Source organism: Camelus ferus, chromosome 18, assembly GCF_009834535.1.
Source record: "Camelus ferus isolate YT-003-E chromosome 18, BCGSAC_Cfer_1.0, whole genome shotgun sequence".
Lineage (NCBI taxonomy): Eukaryota > Metazoa > Chordata > Mammalia > Artiodactyla > Camelidae > Camelus > Camelus ferus.
This window is the reverse complement of record NC_045713.1, coordinates 5,451,173-5,471,678: the sequence shown is the minus strand read 5'-3', so window position 1 is coordinate 5,471,678 and position 20,506 is coordinate 5,451,173. Positions and strand designations below refer to the sequence as shown.

At 50.0% G+C, this 20,506-nt stretch overlaps 1 protein-coding gene across 3 annotated transcripts; it reads left to right on the top strand.

The window, feature by feature from the left end:
* Window positions 1–8,604: 8,604 nt before the first annotated feature.
* SSC4D (scavenger receptor cysteine rich family member with 4 domains) lies at window positions 8,605–19,874 on the top strand. 3 transcript variants are annotated; one of them, XM_032459597.1, is made up of 11 exons: window positions 8,607–8,895; window positions 10,908–11,106; window positions 12,505–12,540; window positions 12,792–13,097; window positions 13,832–13,909; window positions 14,713–15,027; window positions 16,092–16,169; window positions 16,742–16,816; window positions 16,933–17,244; window positions 18,116–18,184; window positions 18,844–19,874. In XM_032459597.1, exons 2-11 carry the CDS (start codon window positions 10,941–10,943, stop codon window positions 19,158–19,160), a joined length of 1,752 nt encoding a protein of 583 aa, XP_032315488.1. In that variant the 5' UTR covers window positions 8,607–8,895; window positions 10,908–10,940; the 3' UTR covers window positions 19,161–19,874. The 3 variants fall into 3 exon arrangements, with proteins under 3 accessions (XP_032315490.1, XP_032315488.1, XP_032315489.1); XM_032459599.1 differs by lacking the exon at window positions 16,933–17,244 and having other exon boundaries at window positions 8,605–8,895; XM_032459598.1 differs by lacking the exon at window positions 12,792–13,097 and having other exon boundaries at window positions 8,612–8,895.
* Window positions 19,875–20,506: the final 632 nt, after the last annotated feature.

The following is a 20,506-nucleotide window of genomic DNA, read 5'->3' as shown; positions in this document are numbered from 1 at the left end:
CCACCCAATTGTGTGGGCGGGTGGTGGAAGGGTAGATATCCCCAGATAAATAACTCCAATATAAACAAGCGTTAGGGTTTATATGCCTGTCTCCGCCAACTATTCACAGTAGATAGTCAGTAGGTGCTTTAAAAGTAGGAGTCTCTGTTACCCTGGGAAGACTAAATAGCTGGTGTGTGATTAAGAATAAGAACAGCCAAAACTGTGGGGCAGCTGGACTTTGTCAGACATACACACACACGCACTACTGACACCATTGCTATTTCATTAATTCTGTAGCCAGACTTTAGCTGGAGGGATTCTGATGGGCTGAGATTTGGCACATTTTTTTTTTGTGCAGTGGGAGAGGTGAAAAGAGATTAAGGGGTAATAAAAGACAAGCAGCTCTGGATATGCAGGCAACTTTTCACTATTTCATTATTAAATGTCAAATGGTACACAAAAACAAACCAAAAAAACCCAAGAAGAGGACTGACAGGGAGAGGGTCTAGCTCAGTGGTAGAGCACATGCTTAGCATACACAAGGTCCTGTGTTCAATCCCCAGTACCCCCATTAAAATAAATAAATACATAAATAAATAAATCTAATTACCCCCCCCCAAATAAATGGTACACAAAATTTACAGCCCACTTGACTGAGTGGGTGACTTTGATTACAGCTAAGGAAAAAATGGATATTTTGTACAATGTTTTGGCTTTAAATCACAGAGTGTTAAAAATTACCTTAAAAGATAAACTATCCAAAGAGAAAATGAAATGCACTCCCTCCCACCCCCAGCTATTGTTAACAGTTTGTAGATCCTTCCAGACAATTTTTCTATGCAAATATAATCACTTAAAAATACACTTACTAAATGCAATGCGGTATCCTGGATTGGATCCTGGAACAGAAAAAAAGGCGTTAGTGGGAAAACTGGTAGTATCCAAATACAGTCTGGAGTTTGGTGAATATTAATGTACCAATGTTAATTTCTCAGTTTTGACAAATGTATCGTGGTTGTATAAGATTCTTGTTAACATTAGGGGAAAACTAGGTGAAGAATTTATAGGAACTCCATGTACTATTTTGGCAATTTTTCTGTAAATCTCAGATTATTCCAAAAGAAAGAGATTATTTTCAAAATACTTTTAAAATGGGGATCATATTCTATGTTATGCAACCTGCTTTTTCTCATAAGACGTAGAGGGTATTGTTGATGCTGAAAACCACTTCATTCTTTTTGATGGATGAATAGAATACAGATGTAGCACAATTTATCCAACTAACATCTTCGTGCTAAACATGTAGATGGTGGCAATTGTTTAGTGGTTACAAACTGGAACTTTCTTGTACATCTCTATTTCCGTGTCTGCCTTGACATTTCTGTAGGCTCAATTCTTAGAAGTGGATTTGTGGGTCAAAAGGCATGCGTGTTTATACTTTTTACAGATGCTGCCCTTGAACTCATTTCTCCCAGGTTCCCAGCAACCTTCTGCGGACATGCCTGCCTCCCCGACACCTGGCCTTTAGACTCCTTATCCCTGATGTCCACGCTAACCCAGTAAAGGGGACTATAATCCATGTTCTAGGTCACCATTGAGGCACATTCTTTTCCAGCTCTGGGAATGGCCGCTTTGTGCACACTGACATCGAGTCAAAGTCTCCACACTGTGTGCCTTTCTCAGAGTCAGTCTGCACAGAATATGTTGCTTGAACCAGAAGCAAAAGACTATTTGAACACTTTCCAAGAGGCTGTGTGCATTTGACTGACTGTGTTTAGACCCCTTGCTCACCTTCCACAGTGAGGGGGGTGGAACTAGAGTTACAGGAACAGCAGACTTTTCAAACTGGACCAGTCAAGACTGTGAAGAGTGATGAGGATGGCGAACTTGGAGAGGGCGGTCAGGACAGCACGTTCTCGGGGCGGGGGGGTGGGAGTGGGTGGGTACATTTGAGCAGAGGCTTGAATGAGGCGGGAGAGTGAGTTGTGCAAACATCTGGGAAAAGACATCTCCAGGCCAAGAGCAAGTGCAAAGGTCCTGAGGCAGGAGCAGGCTTGGTTTGTTCCAGGAATGACCAGGAGGCTGGAGTGATGGAAGCAGAATGAATGAGGGAGGGAGGGGTTGGAGGTGAGCTCAGAGAAGCAGCCAGGAACCTATTCCTGAAGGGCCTTAAGGGCTTTTCCAGCTCATTCTAATGGGAAGGCATTCTAGCAAGAGAATAACAGGATGTGATTTACCTTTCAAAAGGATCCCTAGTCACTATGCAGAGAATACATCTAGAGGGGCAAGCATGGGAACGGGGAGACCAACCAGGCTACTCCTGCAACCCAACCCCAGCACCACTGACATTTTAGGCCAAATATTTCTTTGTTGTGGAGGCCTGTCCTGTGCCTTTTAGGATGGTTAGCAGCATCTACCCGGTTGTGACAACCAAAAATGTTCCTGGAAGTTGTCCCAGGCGCACTAGGGGCGAAATCACCCCAGTTGAGCAAGGTAGTAGTGCTCTATTAGAGTGGCATGAGGATATAAGAAGTGGGGCTCTGGATATATTTTGGAGGGAAGGCTGAAAAGATTTGCTGATGGATGGATGCTGATACTGGGATGCAAGAAAAAGAATTGAGGATGACTTCAGCAGATGAATAAAATGTGGTCCGTTCATGCAATGGAATAATTCAGCTTTAAGAAGAAGGGAAATTCTGTCGCATGCTACAACATGGGTGAACCTTGAGAACATTATGCTGAGTGAAATAAGGCATTCACAAAAAGAAATACTGTGTGATTCTACTCATATGAGGTACCTAGAGTAGTCACATTTACAGGCCCTAAAAAAGTAAAACGGTGGGTGTCAGGGGATAGGGGAAGGGGAACGGGGAGTTAGTTAATGGGGACTAGTTAGTTAAAAGCGATGAAGTTCTGGAGATCTGTCACAGTAATGTGAATATACTCAACACTACTGAGCTGCACACTTCAAAACCAGTTAAGATGGTAAATGGTCTGTTAAATATATTTGCCACTTAAGAATAAAATATAAACATTGCGTTAAAAAAAAAGAATGCAGTTTCTGGCCTGTAGGTTCTGCCTGATTCTCAGAATATGACAGCCGCTGCCAGGAGGTTCCTCTGGGCCATTTGTTGCCCAACATAGAGCGCATTTCCCTTGGGATGTTTCTGCCTTGGCAGCCCTTAGGCCTTAGGCTGCTTCTGAAAGAAAGTGCTGGATAAACAGAATGGCCTGATTGTACAAAACTCTCCTTCAGTACTGATCACCAAACATGCTCCCTGCCGTTGTCTATAGAAAGATCAAAGAATGAAGTTTCAGTGACTCTAGGGAAAAATATTGGGCACTTCTCTTCTATCCTCTGATTTCACTTTTGCGTGTCCTGTGGAAACCTGCACTTGGTCACAGTGCACCACATTTCGCAATGAGAAGACATTTCCCGACCACAGGCTGCAGTGGAGTCCAGCTTCCGCCACCTTGCCTGGATTAACACACCAGGGAAGAATGGTGACGTGGACACTTAGACTTAGTGCAACCGATTTCCAGCGAATAGAAAAGGCAGAGCCGTTAGAAGTGCATGAGGAAGTCTTTTCGTAACTGACTAAAAGGAGTCATCAAAGTTTTTGAGTATTATCACCCTCCCAGGGGGCTGAGGAGTGGAAGAGGTGCTCCACTTGGGAAAGACATTCCAGAATGTGGGGGCCCAGTGGGAAGCCACTCACACACTGCACACCAGACTTTCCTACTATCAAGCCATGCCCCGCTGCTTCCAAAGGATCTTTGAGAAGGTAAATCAGTGAATCAACCCCTGGGCACCTGCAGTTTCTCAAGAAAACCACTTGTCAATCCATTTTCACACCTCAAGGTGATGATTTTGAGAAGTGCATACATTTTTTTGCTTTGACTTTACAGTATTAGGCTGTTTTGTTCCTGCAAGTCAGCTGAGACTTTTTAAAAAATGGGTTTTCTGGAAATACCAATTGTAGAGTCAAAGGAAGTTGCTAAGAAATGTAAAGGGAGGTCCCGCATACCTGTCACTGAGTTCTTCCAGTGATTACATCTTACGTAACTGTAGTACAATATCAAAACCATGAATGTGACATTTGTACGATGTGTGTGTAGAGTTCTAGCATTTTATCATATGTGTAGATTTCTGTAATTACCATGCAATCAAGATACGGAATGATTTTATCATCACAAAGATCTCTCTCGTGCTATTCCTTCACACCTGCCCCGCTCCCCTCCACAACCCTTAAACTCTGGGCATCACTAATCTGTCTTCCATCTCTATAATTTTGTAATTTCAAGGACATTATATAAATGGAATCATGTAGTGTGTGGCCTTTTGTGATTACCTTCTTTTCACACAGCATAATGCCATTGAAATCCATTCAAGTTGTTGCAGATATCAATAGTTTGTTCCCTTTTTATTGTTGAAAAGTTTCCATGGAGTGGCTTTACTATGATTTGTTTAACCATTTACCTAACATAGGATGCTTTGATTATTTCCAGTTACAGGCTATTACAAATAAAGCTGCTATGAACATTCTTTTTTTTACCATAATGAATTCTGTTTATTGAGATACAGTCATGCTATGAACATTCTTGTATAGGTTTTTGTGCAGACATGTTTTCATTTCTCTGGAATAAATGTCCAGGGATATAATTGCTGGGTTGTATGGTAAGTGTATGCTTAGTTTTTTTGTTTTTTAAAATTTTTTTTTGGTGGGCGAGGTAATTAGGTTTATTTGTTTATTTTTTAAATGGAGGTACTGGGGGTGGGGAATATTACTGAGCCATAAAAAGGAATAAAGCACAGATACATGCTACAACATGGGTGAACTTTGAAAACTATTCTAAGTGAAAGGAGCAGGACACAAAAGGCTGCATTCCCATTTATAGGAAATGTGCAGAATGGGCAAATCCATAGGGACAGAAAGTAGATTAGCGGTTGCCAACGGCAGGAGGGAGGGGGAATAGGGACTGACTGCTAATGGGTACAGGTTTCTTTGGGGTAATGAATATGTTCTGGAATTAGATGATGGTGATGGTTGCACAACACTGTGACTATACTCAAAACCAACAAATTATATACCCAGAGCTTGTTCAAAGTCTCCTAGAGAGAGAATATGGATGGAGGAAAATACTAGGGCTGAGCCTAGGGCTCCCCTTCACTTGTCAATCATACTTTGTAATGGACAAGTTACTAGATCTGGCCAGTGAGACTAGAGGGGATTTCTCTTGGGGGTTTTCTGGGAAAAGTCTTCTTAGCTTTTAAAATAGGACACAAGATGGGGATGTTTCCTCTTTTTTGGCTCTGAACATTGTCATATGCATCACATACTCAGAATTGAGTCTGCCATCTTGAGTCATGAGGGAAACTAGCCAAAAGGAGGAGCCAACTTGCTGATGGTGGCAGAGCAGACCTGGGTCCTTGATGATGTCACTCCACTGAATTAACCAATCCTGAAATGGCTTTACCTCTGGACTTCTTATTAAGTGAGATAAAAACTCCTCTGTTTGAGAGATTTTGATTTGCATTTTCTGTTACTTGCAGCCAAGAGCACTGTAAATAATAGAGTATCGAACACTTCTGAGATATCAAGTGACACAAGGACTATGGCAGAAACTGACATTGTTCTCTGGCATTTTCTCTCCCTTATTATGCAGTAATCAGATTCTTAGCTGTGCTATGGCCATGAGAAGATGTTCCGGCCATGAGAGAGCAGAAGGGACGTGTTCGTGCCTCTAAAGGGAAGGATCATGACTTCTGTGTGTCCTGTGTGTCCTTCCTTTCTCTTTTTATTGGCTATTATGGACCAAATGCATTCCTCCAAAATTTATGTTGGAACCCTGACCCCCAATATGACTATATATGGAAATAAGACCTTAGGAGTTAATTAAGATTAAATGAGGTCAAGAGTGTGTGCCTAGCATGCACAAGGTCCTGGATTCTATCCCCAGTGCCTCCATTAAAAATAAGTAAATAAAGCTAATTACCTCCCCCTACAAAATGTGAAATTGTTAAAAAAAAAAAATTAAATGAGGTCATAGGAGTGAGACTGATCTGCTAGGATTTGTGTCCTTATAAGAAGAGATACCAAAAAGCACTCCCAGACCCATGTGAGTACACAGTGAGAAGGCAGTTGTCTGCAAGCCAAGAAGAGGGTTCTCACCAGGAACCAAACCTTGCCAGCCTTGATCTTGGACTTTCCAGCCTCCAGAACTGTGAGAAAATAAAATTCTATTGTTTGAGCCACACAGTCCATGGTATTTTGTTATGGTAGCCCAAGCTGACTGATACACTGGCTGAAATAAAAGCATGACAGAAGAGGATGGAGCAGCCATCTTGGACCATGAGAAGGAAGCCCTGGGTGGAAGAGCAAAAGAGAGAAGGAATCTGGGTCCTTCACAGTCATAAGCTCTGGATCTCCTGCCAGCACTTAAAGGTGAAAGAGAAAAATAAATTTGGATATTGTTTAAGCCTCTTGTTTTCTGGTAGGTTATACTACTGTTCAGCATATATGCACTCTCTCCTCTCTATTTATGGGAGAGACATACTTTCCCTGCCTCACTGACAGATAACAGGCTGGGCCATATGACTTGCTGTAGACAATGAAACATGAGCAGATGGGATATGTCATGACCCAGCAGAGGCTGTAAATGCGCTTGCTTGGTCTTTGGGTGTTCTGCCTTCTTCTCTATGAGGAGCGTGTCCCAGGTAACTACTCCTCCTTTAGCCTGAGTCCTGGAATGAAGGCCACACAGAGCAGACCTGAACCCAACCCACAGCCTGAAATAGAGGCCATCACAGTCAATGTGCAGAATCATGTGAGAAAAGTAAATGTTTGTTGCAAGCCATTGCAATTTGGGGGTTGTTTGTTATACATGCTATCATAACAAAAACTGATGAATACAGGTTTTCTCTGTTGCAGTTTCAGTGGTCATATTCTAACTAAAAGAAGGAATGAAAATTGTCCCTTGAATCTCCTGACATGGAAGTCACTGTTGACCTGAGGAAGGGTTGCTTCTGTGGCATGGTAAGGACCAAAGGCTGATTGGAGCTAGCTGAGAGGAGATGAAGGTGGGTGAGCAGACAGCTCTTTGGGGAAGTTTGGCTGTGATGGGGAGGAGAGGGTGAGGCAGTAGCTGGACAGAGGCGTGGGGGCCAGTGGCAGCCACACAGATGCTCTGCCCAGGTCTCCCTCGGAGAACTTGCTGATAAGCTATGAGGAATGCAGTCAGCGACAGCCTCCATTTGTAGCACCTTCCAGATCTACTGCAGCCTTTGAGCCAAAAGCACACTCTTCCCGGGCAACCTCAGCCGGTGATGAAGCACGGTAGGGATACTAGGGCCCGGCCATTTCTAGCCTGCGGACCCAAATGACATAGGTTGAAAGGATTTTCTGTTGTTTGCTTTAAATGACAGAGACCAGAGGTTGCTTAGAAGCCCCACACGAAGCATCCGTTTGGGAAAGAGCAGCTGAATGCGGAAGAGAGAAGATGCACAGATGGAGAGAGGGAGGTCCCTGAGAAGGCAGAAGGAGATGGGGTCTGGACTGCGGGGGAGCAGTTCCTCAGGCCCCAGGAAGGAGGAAGGAAGCAGGAGGAAAGGAGGGATGGGTGCAGACACGTGAGGGTGTGTAGGTTCGGGAGCGAGGTGATGGCAGACCTCCCACCAGAGAATTTTCTCTTTTAAAAAAAAAAGAGTTCATTTATTTTTATTGGAGGCACTGGGGATTGAACCCAAGACCTTGTGCATGCTAAGCATGTGCTCTACAACTGAACTATACCCACCCCACTGAGAATTTTCTTTGAAAAGTGGGAAGCAAGATCAGTCTCCAGACTCAGGAAACTAAGTCCTTTAAGGGCACATAGGCTGTGTCTCCATTTTCCTCTCTTGGCCTTAGTTTTCCCAGCTGCAGCTTGGATTAGACTCCTGGCCCCCAAACTTGTTTGATTCTCAGTAGATTTTCAAACATACACTCTTAGGGAGGACTCCATCCCTCAGCTGCTGGATCGTAATATCTGGGGCAGAAGTAATGGGGCAGGAATCTGTATATTTTTAAAGTTCCCCAGGGGTGATATGGATGCACATCCAGGCTTGGAAACCACCCTAGAGGGGCTCCAAGGGTCCCCTCCAGCTCTGAGGGTTGGTGGTTCCGGCCAGAAGGTACAAATTCCAGCACAGCACTTGACTGAAGCTATAAACTACAGAGTAAGCCACCTGCCACTTCTTGTCACCTATAACTGCAGAAGCCCCAAAGTCCCACAGGTACCAACACTCAAGAGGAACCACAGTAAGGTGAAAATCAGTAGCAAAATCAGAGGCCCTGCCAACGTGGGAAGCCCACTGCCCGCACTCTGGCTCCCACGACCATGTTTCCAAACCCCCGAGTGGGACATGAGTCAGAATATAGTTAGGAGGCTTCCGGGCAAAAGAACTAAGGGTTGGATCAGGGCTGTCGCAGGAGATCAAGGATGCTTTTGGCTGCCCTGCAAAGGGGTGGAGACCTACCCAGGCTTTTCTGAAACCTGAGCCCTGGGGTGGAGGGAAGGAGGAGGAGGAGGTGCGTGGCCTTGAGAGTCTAAGCCTGCCCCCCAACCCCAGTGCCTCCTCTGTCTGGTGCCCCTTCTCAAGGGTTGCTACAGACCTTGCAGGCCACCTCCACTCTCCCTTTGCTTCCCTCTGCCCCTAAGGTCGGGTGGGGACAGGCTGGGGCCACCAGCCAGCTCCATGGACGGGGACTTTGCCTCTGCTCATCTCCCAGCTTTGGAAAGAGAAGAAGAAAGGTCTGTGTTGCTTTGCATCTGGGGGATCCTTCCCCCTCCTAAACTTCTGGGGGCAGAAAAAGTGATTTGAACTTGGATTGATGACAGAAGAAGGGACAGAAGGAGCCTAGAACATTACCCCAGGTATGAATTCTTCACTTTTGCTGGCATGTGTGAGTGAGTGTGTGTTACGCGAGTTTTCCACAGGTCAGATGTGGAGTTGTCCTCGGTGATCTCACGGGCCCCTTCTGACTGCTTCAGTTTGAGCATTCTGCGGCCCTAACCTCCATTCAGTCATTCTACATTTCCTTAGTACCCACCCTGTGCCAGGTGCTACTGATGGAGAAGATCTGGTCCCTGCTCTCCAGGGTCCACTCTCTCGATGGGGAAACAGTGATCATAGTAAGAGCTACCACACTTCTGGTGGGCCAGGCATGGGCTGAACCTTTTATAAACTTGAGTTCATGTATCCTAGCAACAGCTGCAAGAGGTAATGGTATTACTAGCCCCGTTTTACGGATGAGGACAATGAGGCTCAGCTAGGTGAACTCACAAGGCTAGTCAATGGTGGAGCTGATGGTGGAGCTGATGCTCGTAACCACTATATATGCTGCCTGCCCTGCACTGTAAGGAGACAGTTCAGGGCACAAGGTGCACTACTACAGGGTGGGAAGGGAGTATGGGAGCTTTAGGGGGCCACAATCCATGAGGGCAGGGAACGGTTAAGCCTCATTTTGACCAAGCTTCCCACGGTGGTAGGCAGGAGCAGACCTGGGGGCCAAGCTCTGAGCTGGAGGGAGGTAAGGCAGGCCCCATGAGACCCACTGAGAGTTCTGGGGCTAGCTGGGACTTGAGGTCAGTGGGGGTCAGGATCAGGGATCCTTTTCCCTCACTCCTGGGCCAGAGTGGCAGAGGATGGGGGGTTAGCTTCAGGATTTCCAGCCAAGTTCCCTAGAAGCTGTGTGTCCTCATACTCACATAGTAGAGGCTTCCCTACCTGGGGGGCCAGTGTCCCAGCAGCAGCCTGAGAGGTGGGTGGCCCTAAGACCTGGGAGAAAGGGGCAGGCCCAGGTCATTATGGACCCCTCAGCAAAGACTGGACCATGGCTCCCCCTCCTCACAGTTCTCAACTCCCATCTCCCAGCTGTCCCCATGAGGACAAAAGCTGATTATTCCACTGGGGGCTGTACTGGGCCCCATGAATGGAGTATTGAAAACCTTGTGTCCACATCCAGATAGGTTTTCATCCTCTTCCCAACCAGACTGTTTGTATGCCAGGATGGAGGCAAAGCCAGGGAAAGATCAGGGGGGAGGGGGAGCATTCCTGCTGAGAGGGGCACCCATGTCCCCAGGCACCTCACTCTTGGTATATCCTAAACAGACCCATCTTCTAAACCAGTCCCCATCTCCCCCCAACCATCTAATCATTGTCCACACACTGGAATGCTGGTTACACGGTGTAAATTTGTTTACTGAGCGCTACACTTACAGTTTACGCACTTTTGGATTTGTATACCTCAATCCGAAATTGAAAAAAATCATCTTCAAGGGCTTCCCACCCCAAAAGGGCAGAGCATCCTAAATGGCATTTATGGTCCCAGCCCTACAATATTGGGACTCCTGGGAACCATATTTCCTTGATTTTTTTTTTCAATGACTCATTTTTTTCTGATTTAATTTAACTTTAAAGAGAAACTTTACATTGTTCCAAATAAATAGAAAGCCAGAATCCTTTGCCATAAATAGAAATTTTTTTCTGTAAAAGAAAGAAGTAAACGAAAATAAAACAGTAATTGTCCATCCATCTCCCCCTAAAATCATGTGGGTTACCACCAGTGACAACAGTACCCTGCTTTGGGAAGTGCTGCCCCAGAGGAAAATCTCTGAGCCTTCAGCACAGCTGTGCAGACCTATCTCCGTTTGGGATCAGACAACCCTCCAACCTCATCTCCCATCACATGCTTTCATATACACATTGCTCCAGCCAGACCTAACTCCTAATGAGCAGTTTCCTTCTGTGCTTCTGTCCTTCTCATCCTCCAGCTTCTGCCTCCACTCAGAATACTGAACCCAAGTGGAAATGTCACTTCCTCCAGACTGAAGGTCTCCCTGGGCCCTTCCAGCTAGAAGAAGTGACTTGGAAACTTTAATTCCAGATGTTCCAGCTGTGACTTCTCCACCACCCCTTGATGGGACCATTGGAAAGGCCATCCACTGGCTGGATGCACAAGGAAGCAGAGATGCAAATTGGTCCCCAGCCTGATGAGAAGAGCCAGGGGTGGAGGCCCAGAGACAGGAGCACTGCCCCTCCCCCTCTCCCCCCAGCCCTGTCCTTCTTCCTCCTCTTGCCGCTGGGTGAGTGCTCTCCCCACCTCCCTGAACCTCCCCCTTTCTGGCTCTGTTTTCCCAGCTGTAAAATCATGGCAGGGGGTGGTTTGTAAATGAGGTGGTTTCCAACATTATTCCAGCTCTGATATTTGCCCAGGGTTGATGAAGGCTAAGGGTCTGAGTTGGGAGAATGGAAGGCTCAGTGCTAGAGGTGAAGGCTAAACACACACAGAGTATGGGCAGTTAGGAAATTGGAAATAGAGAAGGAGGGAAAAGGTGTGGACTCACCAGTAACTGGTAGAAAGCCAGCTGGTGGAACAGATGGAATCAAACAACTGAGGGACTATCCTAACATAGGAAAGAAGAAACAGGACCTCAGTTTCTTTATCTGTAAAATGGGTTCACAAGTACATGCCTCAGAGGTTGTAAGGGCTCTGTGAGGTAGTGTATGTGAATATGTCAGAACTAATACCCTGTGTACAGATGAGGGGCTATTAAGGGGTTTTCAATCTCTCATGCTAAGCCAGTTTCCCTCTGAGGCCAGAACTGTGTGGTGAGGAAAAGTGTGGCTATATATGTTGGAGTCCCAGCTCCACCCTTTATTTGCTGTGTGGCCTTCCCTCACTAAAACTGAAGTTTTCTCCTTCCACAAAATCCAACCTACCTCACAAGTTGTCCTAATGATGAAGGGAGCTAGGCCACACAAAGCAATGAGTGCGGTGCCTGGGATGTACATACATGAGAGCTGTAGCAGGCCTTAATATCGGTCAGTCTTTGGAGGGAAATCGTAATGAATCTCAAAGTTAATTTACGCACCTAAGGCAGGTCTCCTGAGCATCTGGGGAATAACAGGCTATGGGGGAAACTGAGATGAGACGGGCATGGCCACATCACCGGGCAGAAGGCCTGGAAAGGGGTGGGTATGTGGTTCCCAAGGATTCAGAGGGAAAAAGAGTGCACTTCCAGCTGAGGGCTCCAGGAAGGCTTCCCATAGGTGGGGGCTAGATCTGCAGGGCTGTAATGGGCAGGCTTAGTAGAGGAGACTGCCGAGTTAAAGACTTGGTGACAGATTGATGGGAGATTAAGAAGTAAGGTGAGGCTGGCTAGAGGATCCTGGTAGGCTTTGTAGACAAAGCTTAGGGTCTGGGACTCCTGCAGGAAAAGGGGAGTCTGACGAATTTAGCAGTGGAGTGAGATAGGTTGATCTGTGTCTCAGGCACAGCTCTCTGGGGTGGCCCACGGACCAATGGGTGAGGGATGAAGCAAGGAGGCCAACTGAGGCAGTCAGGGGCTTTGAAAAAGCAGGCTAGTCAGGAGGAGGGGGTATGAGGGGGAGGACCATGGGGGAGGAGGGGAGGCTTGTCCCAGGGTCAGCAGCCAAGGGAGGGGGCTGAGGGGCCAATGCTCTTCCTCACTCTGTTCCAGCCAGTGCCCTACAGCCCACCTCACTGCCCTTTCCAGGTAGGTGCCCCTGCCCCTCTGTTCCTACCCCCTGCCTCCATCCCCTGGTACGCAGATGCTCAGACAGAAGACCTCATGGAATAATGACTAACCAGCCCTCTATGACTGTAGGTGCCCCCCAAAGGGATTGCTCCAATCTCCCCATTTTACAGAAAGGGAGAAATAAGGCCCAGGAGGGACTGATCCCAAGGTGGGTATCCCACAGCTTGGGCCCAGTGATCCCCCTTGTACCAGCTCAATCCTCTCCACAGAGCTGAGGCTGGTGGGGGGCCCGAGTCGCTGCCGGGGGCGCCTGGAGGTCCTGCATGGCGGCTCCTGGGGCAGCGTCTGTGACGATGACTGGGACGTGGTGGATGCCAACGTGGTGTGTCGTCAGCTGGGCTGTGGCCTGGCATTGCCTGTGCCGCGGCCCCTTGCCTTTGGCCAGGGCCGAGGCCCCATCCTGCTGGACAACGTGGAGTGCCGCGGGCAGGAGGCTGCACTGAGCGAGTGTGGCAGCCGAGGCTGGGGTGTCCACAACTGCTTTCACTATGAGGACGTGGCAGTCCTGTGTGATGGTGAGCAGAACAGGCTGTGATCTGGAAGGGCAGACAGACTGGCAGGCTGCAGGACTGCAGGCTAGTTACATGAAGGGACTGCCCAGCAGTGAGACTGTTTCAATGAAGAAGACCAAGCCAGTGGCTGCAGTGCCTGGTGCTGTCAGGAGACTGGGCCCCTGCTGTGCTCTCACTAATTGCATGACCTCTGCTGAAAACCAGCATTACTAGTTCCATTGAGGGTCTTGACTGTCCTAGCAGGGCCCCCTTCCCATTTTTAAAACCAGACGATTGGGTGTCAACACTAGCATAAGGCCCACTCAATATAGCGCTGCAACAGATCTCTGTGAGAGAGAGCAGTAGTTCTGGTTTTCAAGAAAATCTGCTGAAGAGCTCAGTAAAACAGAATGTGGCCCCTTCCCAGAGTTTCTGATTCTACAGGTCGGCGGAGGTCAGGGGTGGGAGAGGAGGAGAACCTGAGAATTTGCACCTCTAACAAGTTCTCAAGTGATGTGATGCTGCTTTAAGAACTAAAAGGGATCCTCTAAAGCAAACTCCTCTAAAGCTACTGCTTTCAGGAAGGGTGGCCCCTTCTCTCATACCCAAGAGTTCCCAGCTTTGACCCTTTGTGTGGCCAGAGGCCCTGAAGGCAGGTACCTTAGGGGTCTATACTCTGCCCCTCATATACTTTGCATGTGAGGATGGAGATCAGAAAAAACCATATCCTCCTCCCTTCCACCCTGCTTCTTTCCCAGAATTCTTGCCCACACAGCCCCCAACAAAGAAAGTCTCAACCAGCAGGGCACCCCCTACAACTCTCCAGAATGGAAAAGGTAAGTAAGGCCAATGTGGGGGACCACTTGCACCTTAGGAGAGGGATCCAGGGAGGAATCTCCTACACCCTACCCTAGGCAGCGGGAAGAGAGGGATTACTGACGGGTGAGTTTGGTCATTCCTTCATCCCACCCTGCCCCCTGCACCCCCTCAGGCTGCTCACTTCTGGATAGGGAAAGAGGATTCATTCCAGTGGGATGATAAATATAGCATAAGGTTGGAGAAAATAAGAGAGGTGGGGGCTGGAGCTTAATCTAATGGGAGAGTAAGATATACATAGAATATTGATAATGATGTGGAACAAGAAAATGAAAAGTTCCCTTAAAGATGGACAGATAAAAAGGCAAGGAAGTCGAGATGAGGAAGAGGGTCCCGTTCAACAGAACTCAGGGAGGGTTTCCTGGAGGAAGAGTTGTTGGTGCTGCACCCGGAAAGGTGAGAAGGCTTTCACTGTATTAGTAAACGAGAAAAGCAGCACATCACAGATGGTTAGGAGAGCATGGATAAGGCCAGGGAGGGTTGCTTTTAGGCAGGAAGTGACAGTTATAGGGATCTGTCCTCAGATCTCACAAAGCACCCCCAATCTAAAGTGTGAGGAGGCAGTGCTTTTAGGGTAAGTGGGTGAGCAGCTCCTCCTGGGTTTTAGGTCCTGGGGGACCAAGCACTGTGGGTATGCAGGGGACCTGGGGCATTGTGGAAAAGGGTTGGGTTGGGTGCATTTTTGGAAGCGCTGGGTAGCAAAGCCCTGTGGGACTTGCTCCCTGCTCCCCCCCCCCCCCCAACTCCCCACTCTCGTCACTAGGTGAGGGCAGCGTGCGCCTGGTCGGGGGTGCGGGTCCGTGTCAGGGCCGAGTGGAGATCCTGCACGGTGGCCTGTGGGGCACTGTGTGCGATGATGACTGGGGGCTCCCGGACGCCACGGTGGTCTGCCGCCAGCTGGGCTGCGGGGCGGCCCTGGCCGCCACCACCAACGCTTTCTTCGGCTACGGCACGGGGCACATCTTGCTGGACAACGTGCACTGTGAGGGAGGCGAGCTCCGTCTGGCAGCCTGCCTGAGCCTGGGCTGGGGTGTTCACAACTGCGGCCACCACGAGGACGCCGGCGCGCTCTGCGCAGGTGCGGGCTTCGGGGGTGGGGCCGAGGGCGGGGCCAGGACCCAGCGGGGACCGGGTTGTTGACTGCCTTCCCGAGCTCTCGAAAAAGGTACCCAAATTAGTTTAAGTTTCTCGGTATTGCTCTAGAAAAAAGTGCCTCAGAAAATCCTAGTAGTCTCTGTGACAGAATTCAAAGCTATGTGATACTGCAGTATTACCCCACTAAAACTCCGGAATTATCTAACAGTACTGCAAAAATGCCTCCAGAATTTTCTAGCACTTTCTAAATACTCTTCATGGAACACTTCAGAGTAAAGTGATAGTACTCTAGAATCGCTCCAGAGATACTCTAGAATTCGCTCATTGTAACCCAGGTATGTCCCCAGCAATACACAGCCCTCTGTAATCCTGCTAATCTTTTAATAGTATTTCCTCTCACCTGGGCCCTCTCCCGCTTTGAGAGGTTTTCTGAGCAAAGAGGATAATAGGGCCAATAATGGCACTTCACAAATGGACTCCACTCTACCAGATATAAAGTGCTTGCCTATGCCTCACATCAAACCAGGGATCATCCTCCTCAATTCACAGAAGGGAAAGCTGACGCCCAGTGAGGCAGAGCCTTACCAATGGTCACTGCTAAAGCCTCAGCTAACCTTGCTGCGTGGCCTTGGGCATGCTCATTGCCCTTTCTAGTCTTACATTACCTGTAAGATGTGAATAATGAGTTTTGTTCTGCAAGCCCCTCAGGACACACACAGCATGGCCCTCCCTGGTGAGAAGACCTTCTTTGTCTTCCCATCTTGGACACACATTGTGCTTCTGAGGACATTAGAGAGAAATGAAAGCACATCAGTGAAAGCCCCGTATAAACTGTCCATTGTACCCCTAGGCAGCACAAATAAATTATGAGAACTGGTAAAGTGGAGCAGACCTCCTTGGACCCGAGCTGGGGCTAAGCCCCCAGCTCTGGAAGTAAAATCTGTTGTCTTCTCCAAGAAGGAGACCCTTCCATCCTCTATGCAGCCCTAGGTTGACCAGGAACCAAAACCTTGGCCTCTGACCCTGCTTCCTTCTCTCCTACACTAGTCCTGGGCCACCCGACTCTCACAGCACTGACACCCTCAGCCACAAGAGAGGACTGGGCATGGCATACAGAGCCAGAAGGTAAGGAGCCCAGCCCTCCAGGCTGGAAGGGTTGGGGCAAGGTGGGCAGGGCTGGGAATTGGGAAGACTGTTCTGGATCCATGGGGAAGAGGCCTGGGATAGCAAGCCAGGGTTTTTGGCCAGATGGTAAAGAGGTGGGTGAGAGAACAGATGAGCATATGGAGCAAGAATGAAATCCAGAGCTCTGAATGAAAAGTTCAGCAGGGTGGGAGGAGGCAGTAAGAGATTTCTTCAAAACTGAAATAAAATTCAGGTTGGTGCTGAGATTGGAAATTGAGAAGCCTTGGGAGAAAGTTGAGTGAAGGTTATAAGTACATTTGGAATTAGGGCTGGAACTATCATTTGGATTGAAATTAGCCTAATGCCTGGAAACAGGATTCGGTTCATTCCATTCAAGTTTCCTGATGACCCCCACCACATCAGACAACATGGTGACTCTAGGACTGAGGCTGAGTGTGGGGTGCAGGTGTGGTACATTCAGTGGGGGCATCTCAGTAGGCGCCCTGTGCCCTGCTGCAGGCCAGAAGGCTTCCCTGTCCTCTTTAAATGCTTTAGATGCCCTGTCTCCGCAGCTACAGGAGTTGGTGCCCTGCCTTCCAGGAAGCCAGCACTGTTCACCACAGCCGCCTGGGCCGCAGGGAAGAAAAGTAAGTGGCAGTGCCCGGGTTCCGTTGAGGGGTGGGAGAGGGTGGGGCCGGGGCTCTGCCCCGGAGCCAGCAGCCCCAGCCCAGCCCCTCTGGCCGCGGGCCTGTGCGCCCCGCAGGCGGGCGGCTGCGGCTGGTCGGCGGCCCGGGCCCGTGCCGCGGCCGCGTGGAGGTGCTGTACGCCGGGGGCTGGGGCACCGTGTGCGACGATGACTGGGACTTCGCGGACGCGCGCGTGGCCTGCCGCGAGGCAGGCTGCGGACCGGCGCTGGGCGCCACAGGCCTCGGCCACTTTGGCTACGGCCGCGGCCCGGTGCTGCTGGACAACGTAGGCTGCGCCGGCACGGAGGCCCGCCTGAGCGACTGCTTCCACCTGGGATGGGGCCAGCACAACTGTGGCCACCACGAGGATGCGGGCGCACTCTGCTCAGGTGAGGCCGTGGCAGGCTCTTGAATAGAAGCGATCTGCGGCCGGAGCGGGGCAGAGGGACAGCTGAGAGACGGGCGGGGCAGCGCGCAGACGCTAACTGCGGCGCGGGCGGGACCAGGCCGGCTCTGAGGAATGGGCGGGGCCGTGCGTAGGCACGCAGCGCGGCGCGGGCGGGGTCGCGCGTGAGGACTCTGCGGCTCTGCTGCGTGAGGGCGGCCGAAGAGAACGCACACTCCGCAGAGAGAGGCGGAGCTCGATCACCGACGCACTCTGCGGCTGCGCGGCATGGGCGGGGCCGGGAAGGGAGCGCCCTCTGCAGTAAGGGAGTGCCCTCTGCAGTAAGGGAGTGTGGCGGGGCCTGCGGAGGGCGCGCGCTCTGCGGCAGTGAGGGGCGGGGCCCGAGGTGAGAGTCCGAAGGCCAGGGTTTAAGTGTAGGAGTCTGTAAAGGGCGTGGCCGGGGCGCTTTTGCTTTACTACATCAAGGACCTGGGAAGCTCTAGTTAGCAGAGAGAGTTTATCAGCTTTCGGGCAGCAAGCGTGGGACCTTTGGGAGGAGTCAGTGGAAAAGGAGTGTTTGCAGGGTGTGACACATTTTAAAATGCGTCTCTTCATTGATTGGTATGGGAATTGGTATCTTCACCCTTGTTTGCTGCCCTGGTAGCCTTGACCAGGAAGGGCTAGGCTACAAAGTGTTCTGCTTTGGGCCCCAGGATGAAACAAGCACAACCCTCATTTCTGTTCCAAGGAGTGGGTACCTGTGAAGTCCTCTCTGACCCTAGATCAGGCTTTCCTTGGAGGATAAGAGGTGACCTGGCACAAGGTGTGAGTTCCCCAATATGACAGCCACCTCTTTCTTTGTCCTTGCTGAGCAGGCCCAGATGAGCTAGTCCAGAAGGATGGTTCTGAGACCACGCGGGTTCCCACTCCTCGGCCCAGGGACGGTAGGTACCCACAGCCTGTAAGAGTGTGGTGGAGGCATCAGGATAGGAAGGACCAGGATTGACGGGAGGGCACAGCCTGGGGTTACACAGCAGATATGCACCAGATCCTGGAACCTTTGTCCTTTTGTGCTGGTCTCAGGCCTCATTAATAGAGGTATGATGTCCAGAAAGAGAGAGGTGGGTTTTAAGGTAGAGCGATCTAGAGATTTCTAGAGTTGGGACCAAAATGACGGGATGGGGCTCCTGACCTGAGGAGAGCAATGGGAGAATTCAGGCTTTAGCCTGGGGAGTCCAGGGGGTAGGGAAGATGATGATGACCTTAAGGGCACACAGTCACCGTTTACAGAGAGCAGCCCTGGGGCTGAGGTATTGGGATTGTGAACAGAGGACTAAGGAGAGAGCAGATGTGAAGCTCCCAGCATGCACAGAGTACCCCACAAAGGCTTGTCCATGTTCTTCTGATCTTGAGACTGAGTCTAGACTGATGCCCATCCTATTTTAATCTCATTTGTCTGCCCTTATCCAGTGGCTCCCAGGGCAGTGCTGTGTCCCAAACCACCGCCCTTTGCCTCCTCTGTCTACCCTTCCCTGGCCTAGCTTGAGAGTGAGTGCCTGTCCTGGGCCAGCCCCTTCCAGCCCCAGGCCTTGTCTCCCCACAGGTCACCTACGTCTGGCCAACGGAGCCCACCGATGCGAGGGCCGTGTAGAGCTCTTCCTAGGGCAGCGGTGGGGTACTGTTTGCGATGATGCTTGGGACCTGCGGGCAGCTGGTGTCCTGTGTCGCCAGCTGGGCTGTGGTCAGGCCCTGGCAGCCCCTGGTGAGGCCCACTTTGGCCCAGGCAGTGGGCCTATCCTCCTGGACAATGTCAAGTGCCGTGGGGACGAGAGTGCCCTGCTGCTCTGCTCTCACATCCGCTGGGATGCCCACAACTGTGACCACAGTGAGGATGCCAGTGTCCTGTGCCGACCATCGTGACCTGACCCAGCCCACTCTGCAGACCAACTCTTCTGGGAGCCTACTGGAGCCTGTCCCTCCTCCTCCAGGAAGTCCTCCTCTTGTGACAATTGCAGTTCACTCTGCCCTTCCCTCCCCTTACCTGGGAGAGAGCCTACTCAGACGGTGTGGTCCTGCCTGGAAGAGCCTGGCTCTACTCCATCAACTTAGTGGATGTCATCCTCTTTGTGGGCCCAGTTCAATGAAAGCTCCCATTTCCTGCTCAGCTAAAACAGAAAATAGTGGGAAGGGAATAACTCCTAACTTTCCTCTTTGGTGGGACTCCTGTTACAACACCCCTAACCCAGCCTTCCTGGACCTTGGTCCAGGAGGTTCAGGGGCTCTCTGTAAATTGGGCATCTTCCTTCCCCCCACCCATCTGAGATCCCCAAGAAGAGGGCAGGCAGGAGAGGCCTACAGCTCTTACCTTAGACTCCCTGGGGCTGCAGAAGAACCTGGGTCGTGGCCCTGGCCTGCTCCGAGGGGGCCTAGACTCAGATGGTGCTTGGCTGGACAAGGGGACTGGAGGGGCCAAAGCAGGGACAGTGGCCCCTCCCTGCAGCTGGAACCAGCATCTCTGATTTACGCTGCTCCCACCACAGAACCTCCACTTTGCAGATGCAAAGAACCCTGGGGGCCTGTAGCCACCAGTTCATAGGTGCCAAGTCAATAAACATTGTCCCCCCTGTCTTTTAACTGAGGTCAGTGTTTGGGCATAAGTGCACTGTTTATAGTAGCAGGAAAGAATCTGGTTAGGGCTCTCTGGAGGAAACCTGCCTGGGGATGGAAGGCAGTTCACAAGCATCATCAGAGAGCTTTCAGTAGGCCCATCACATCCTGGAAATGCTGACTCACCGCATCAGGCCTGGAAGGCCCCAGAGGGTCCCCTAGCCCATCCCCACTTTCCTTTTTCGTATAGAGAAACCTAGGTCTGCAAATGGAAGGGGTCTGCTCAAGGTCATGTAGCAAGTTGGTAGAGTCACTAGAAGAGAAGAGAGGAGGCAGAAAGGGTGATGAGGGAGAGTTAAGTCGCACTGGGGCTTCCCCAGGGGCTGCTCTTAGGGCACCTCACCTGGAGCTCCATGGACAGAGAGAAGTGGGGCATCCTGCCAGAGCCTCTCTCAGCTCCAGGGTGGGTGACTTGCCAGTAGCAACTGTCTGATATCAAGTCCCAGCCCTCCACATCCAGCCCACAGGCTCCATATGAGTTCCCTATCACTTTCATAACAAATTACCACAAATTTAGTGGCTTAAAACAATACAGATTTATTATCTCACAGTTCATGAGGTCACAAGTCTGAAATGGGTTGCCCTGGGCTAAATTCAAG

What these genes read in the sequence shown, in the direction of transcription:
- SSC4D (XM_032459597.1), top strand. Translation starts at nt 10,941, where the DNA reads ATGGGACCATTGGAAAGGCCATCCACTGGCTGGATGCACAAGGAAGCA. An exon ending in CGCCGGCGCGCTCTGCGCAG is followed by an intron (nt 15,028 to 16,091) that starts GTGCGGGCTTCG and finishes CTCCTACACTAG; the next exon opens with TCCTGGGCCACCCGACTCTC. An exon ending in TGCGGGCGCACTCTGCTCAG is followed by an intron (nt 17,245 to 18,115) that starts GTGAGGCCGTGG and finishes CTTGCTGAGCAG; the next exon opens with GCCCAGATGAGCTAGTCCAG.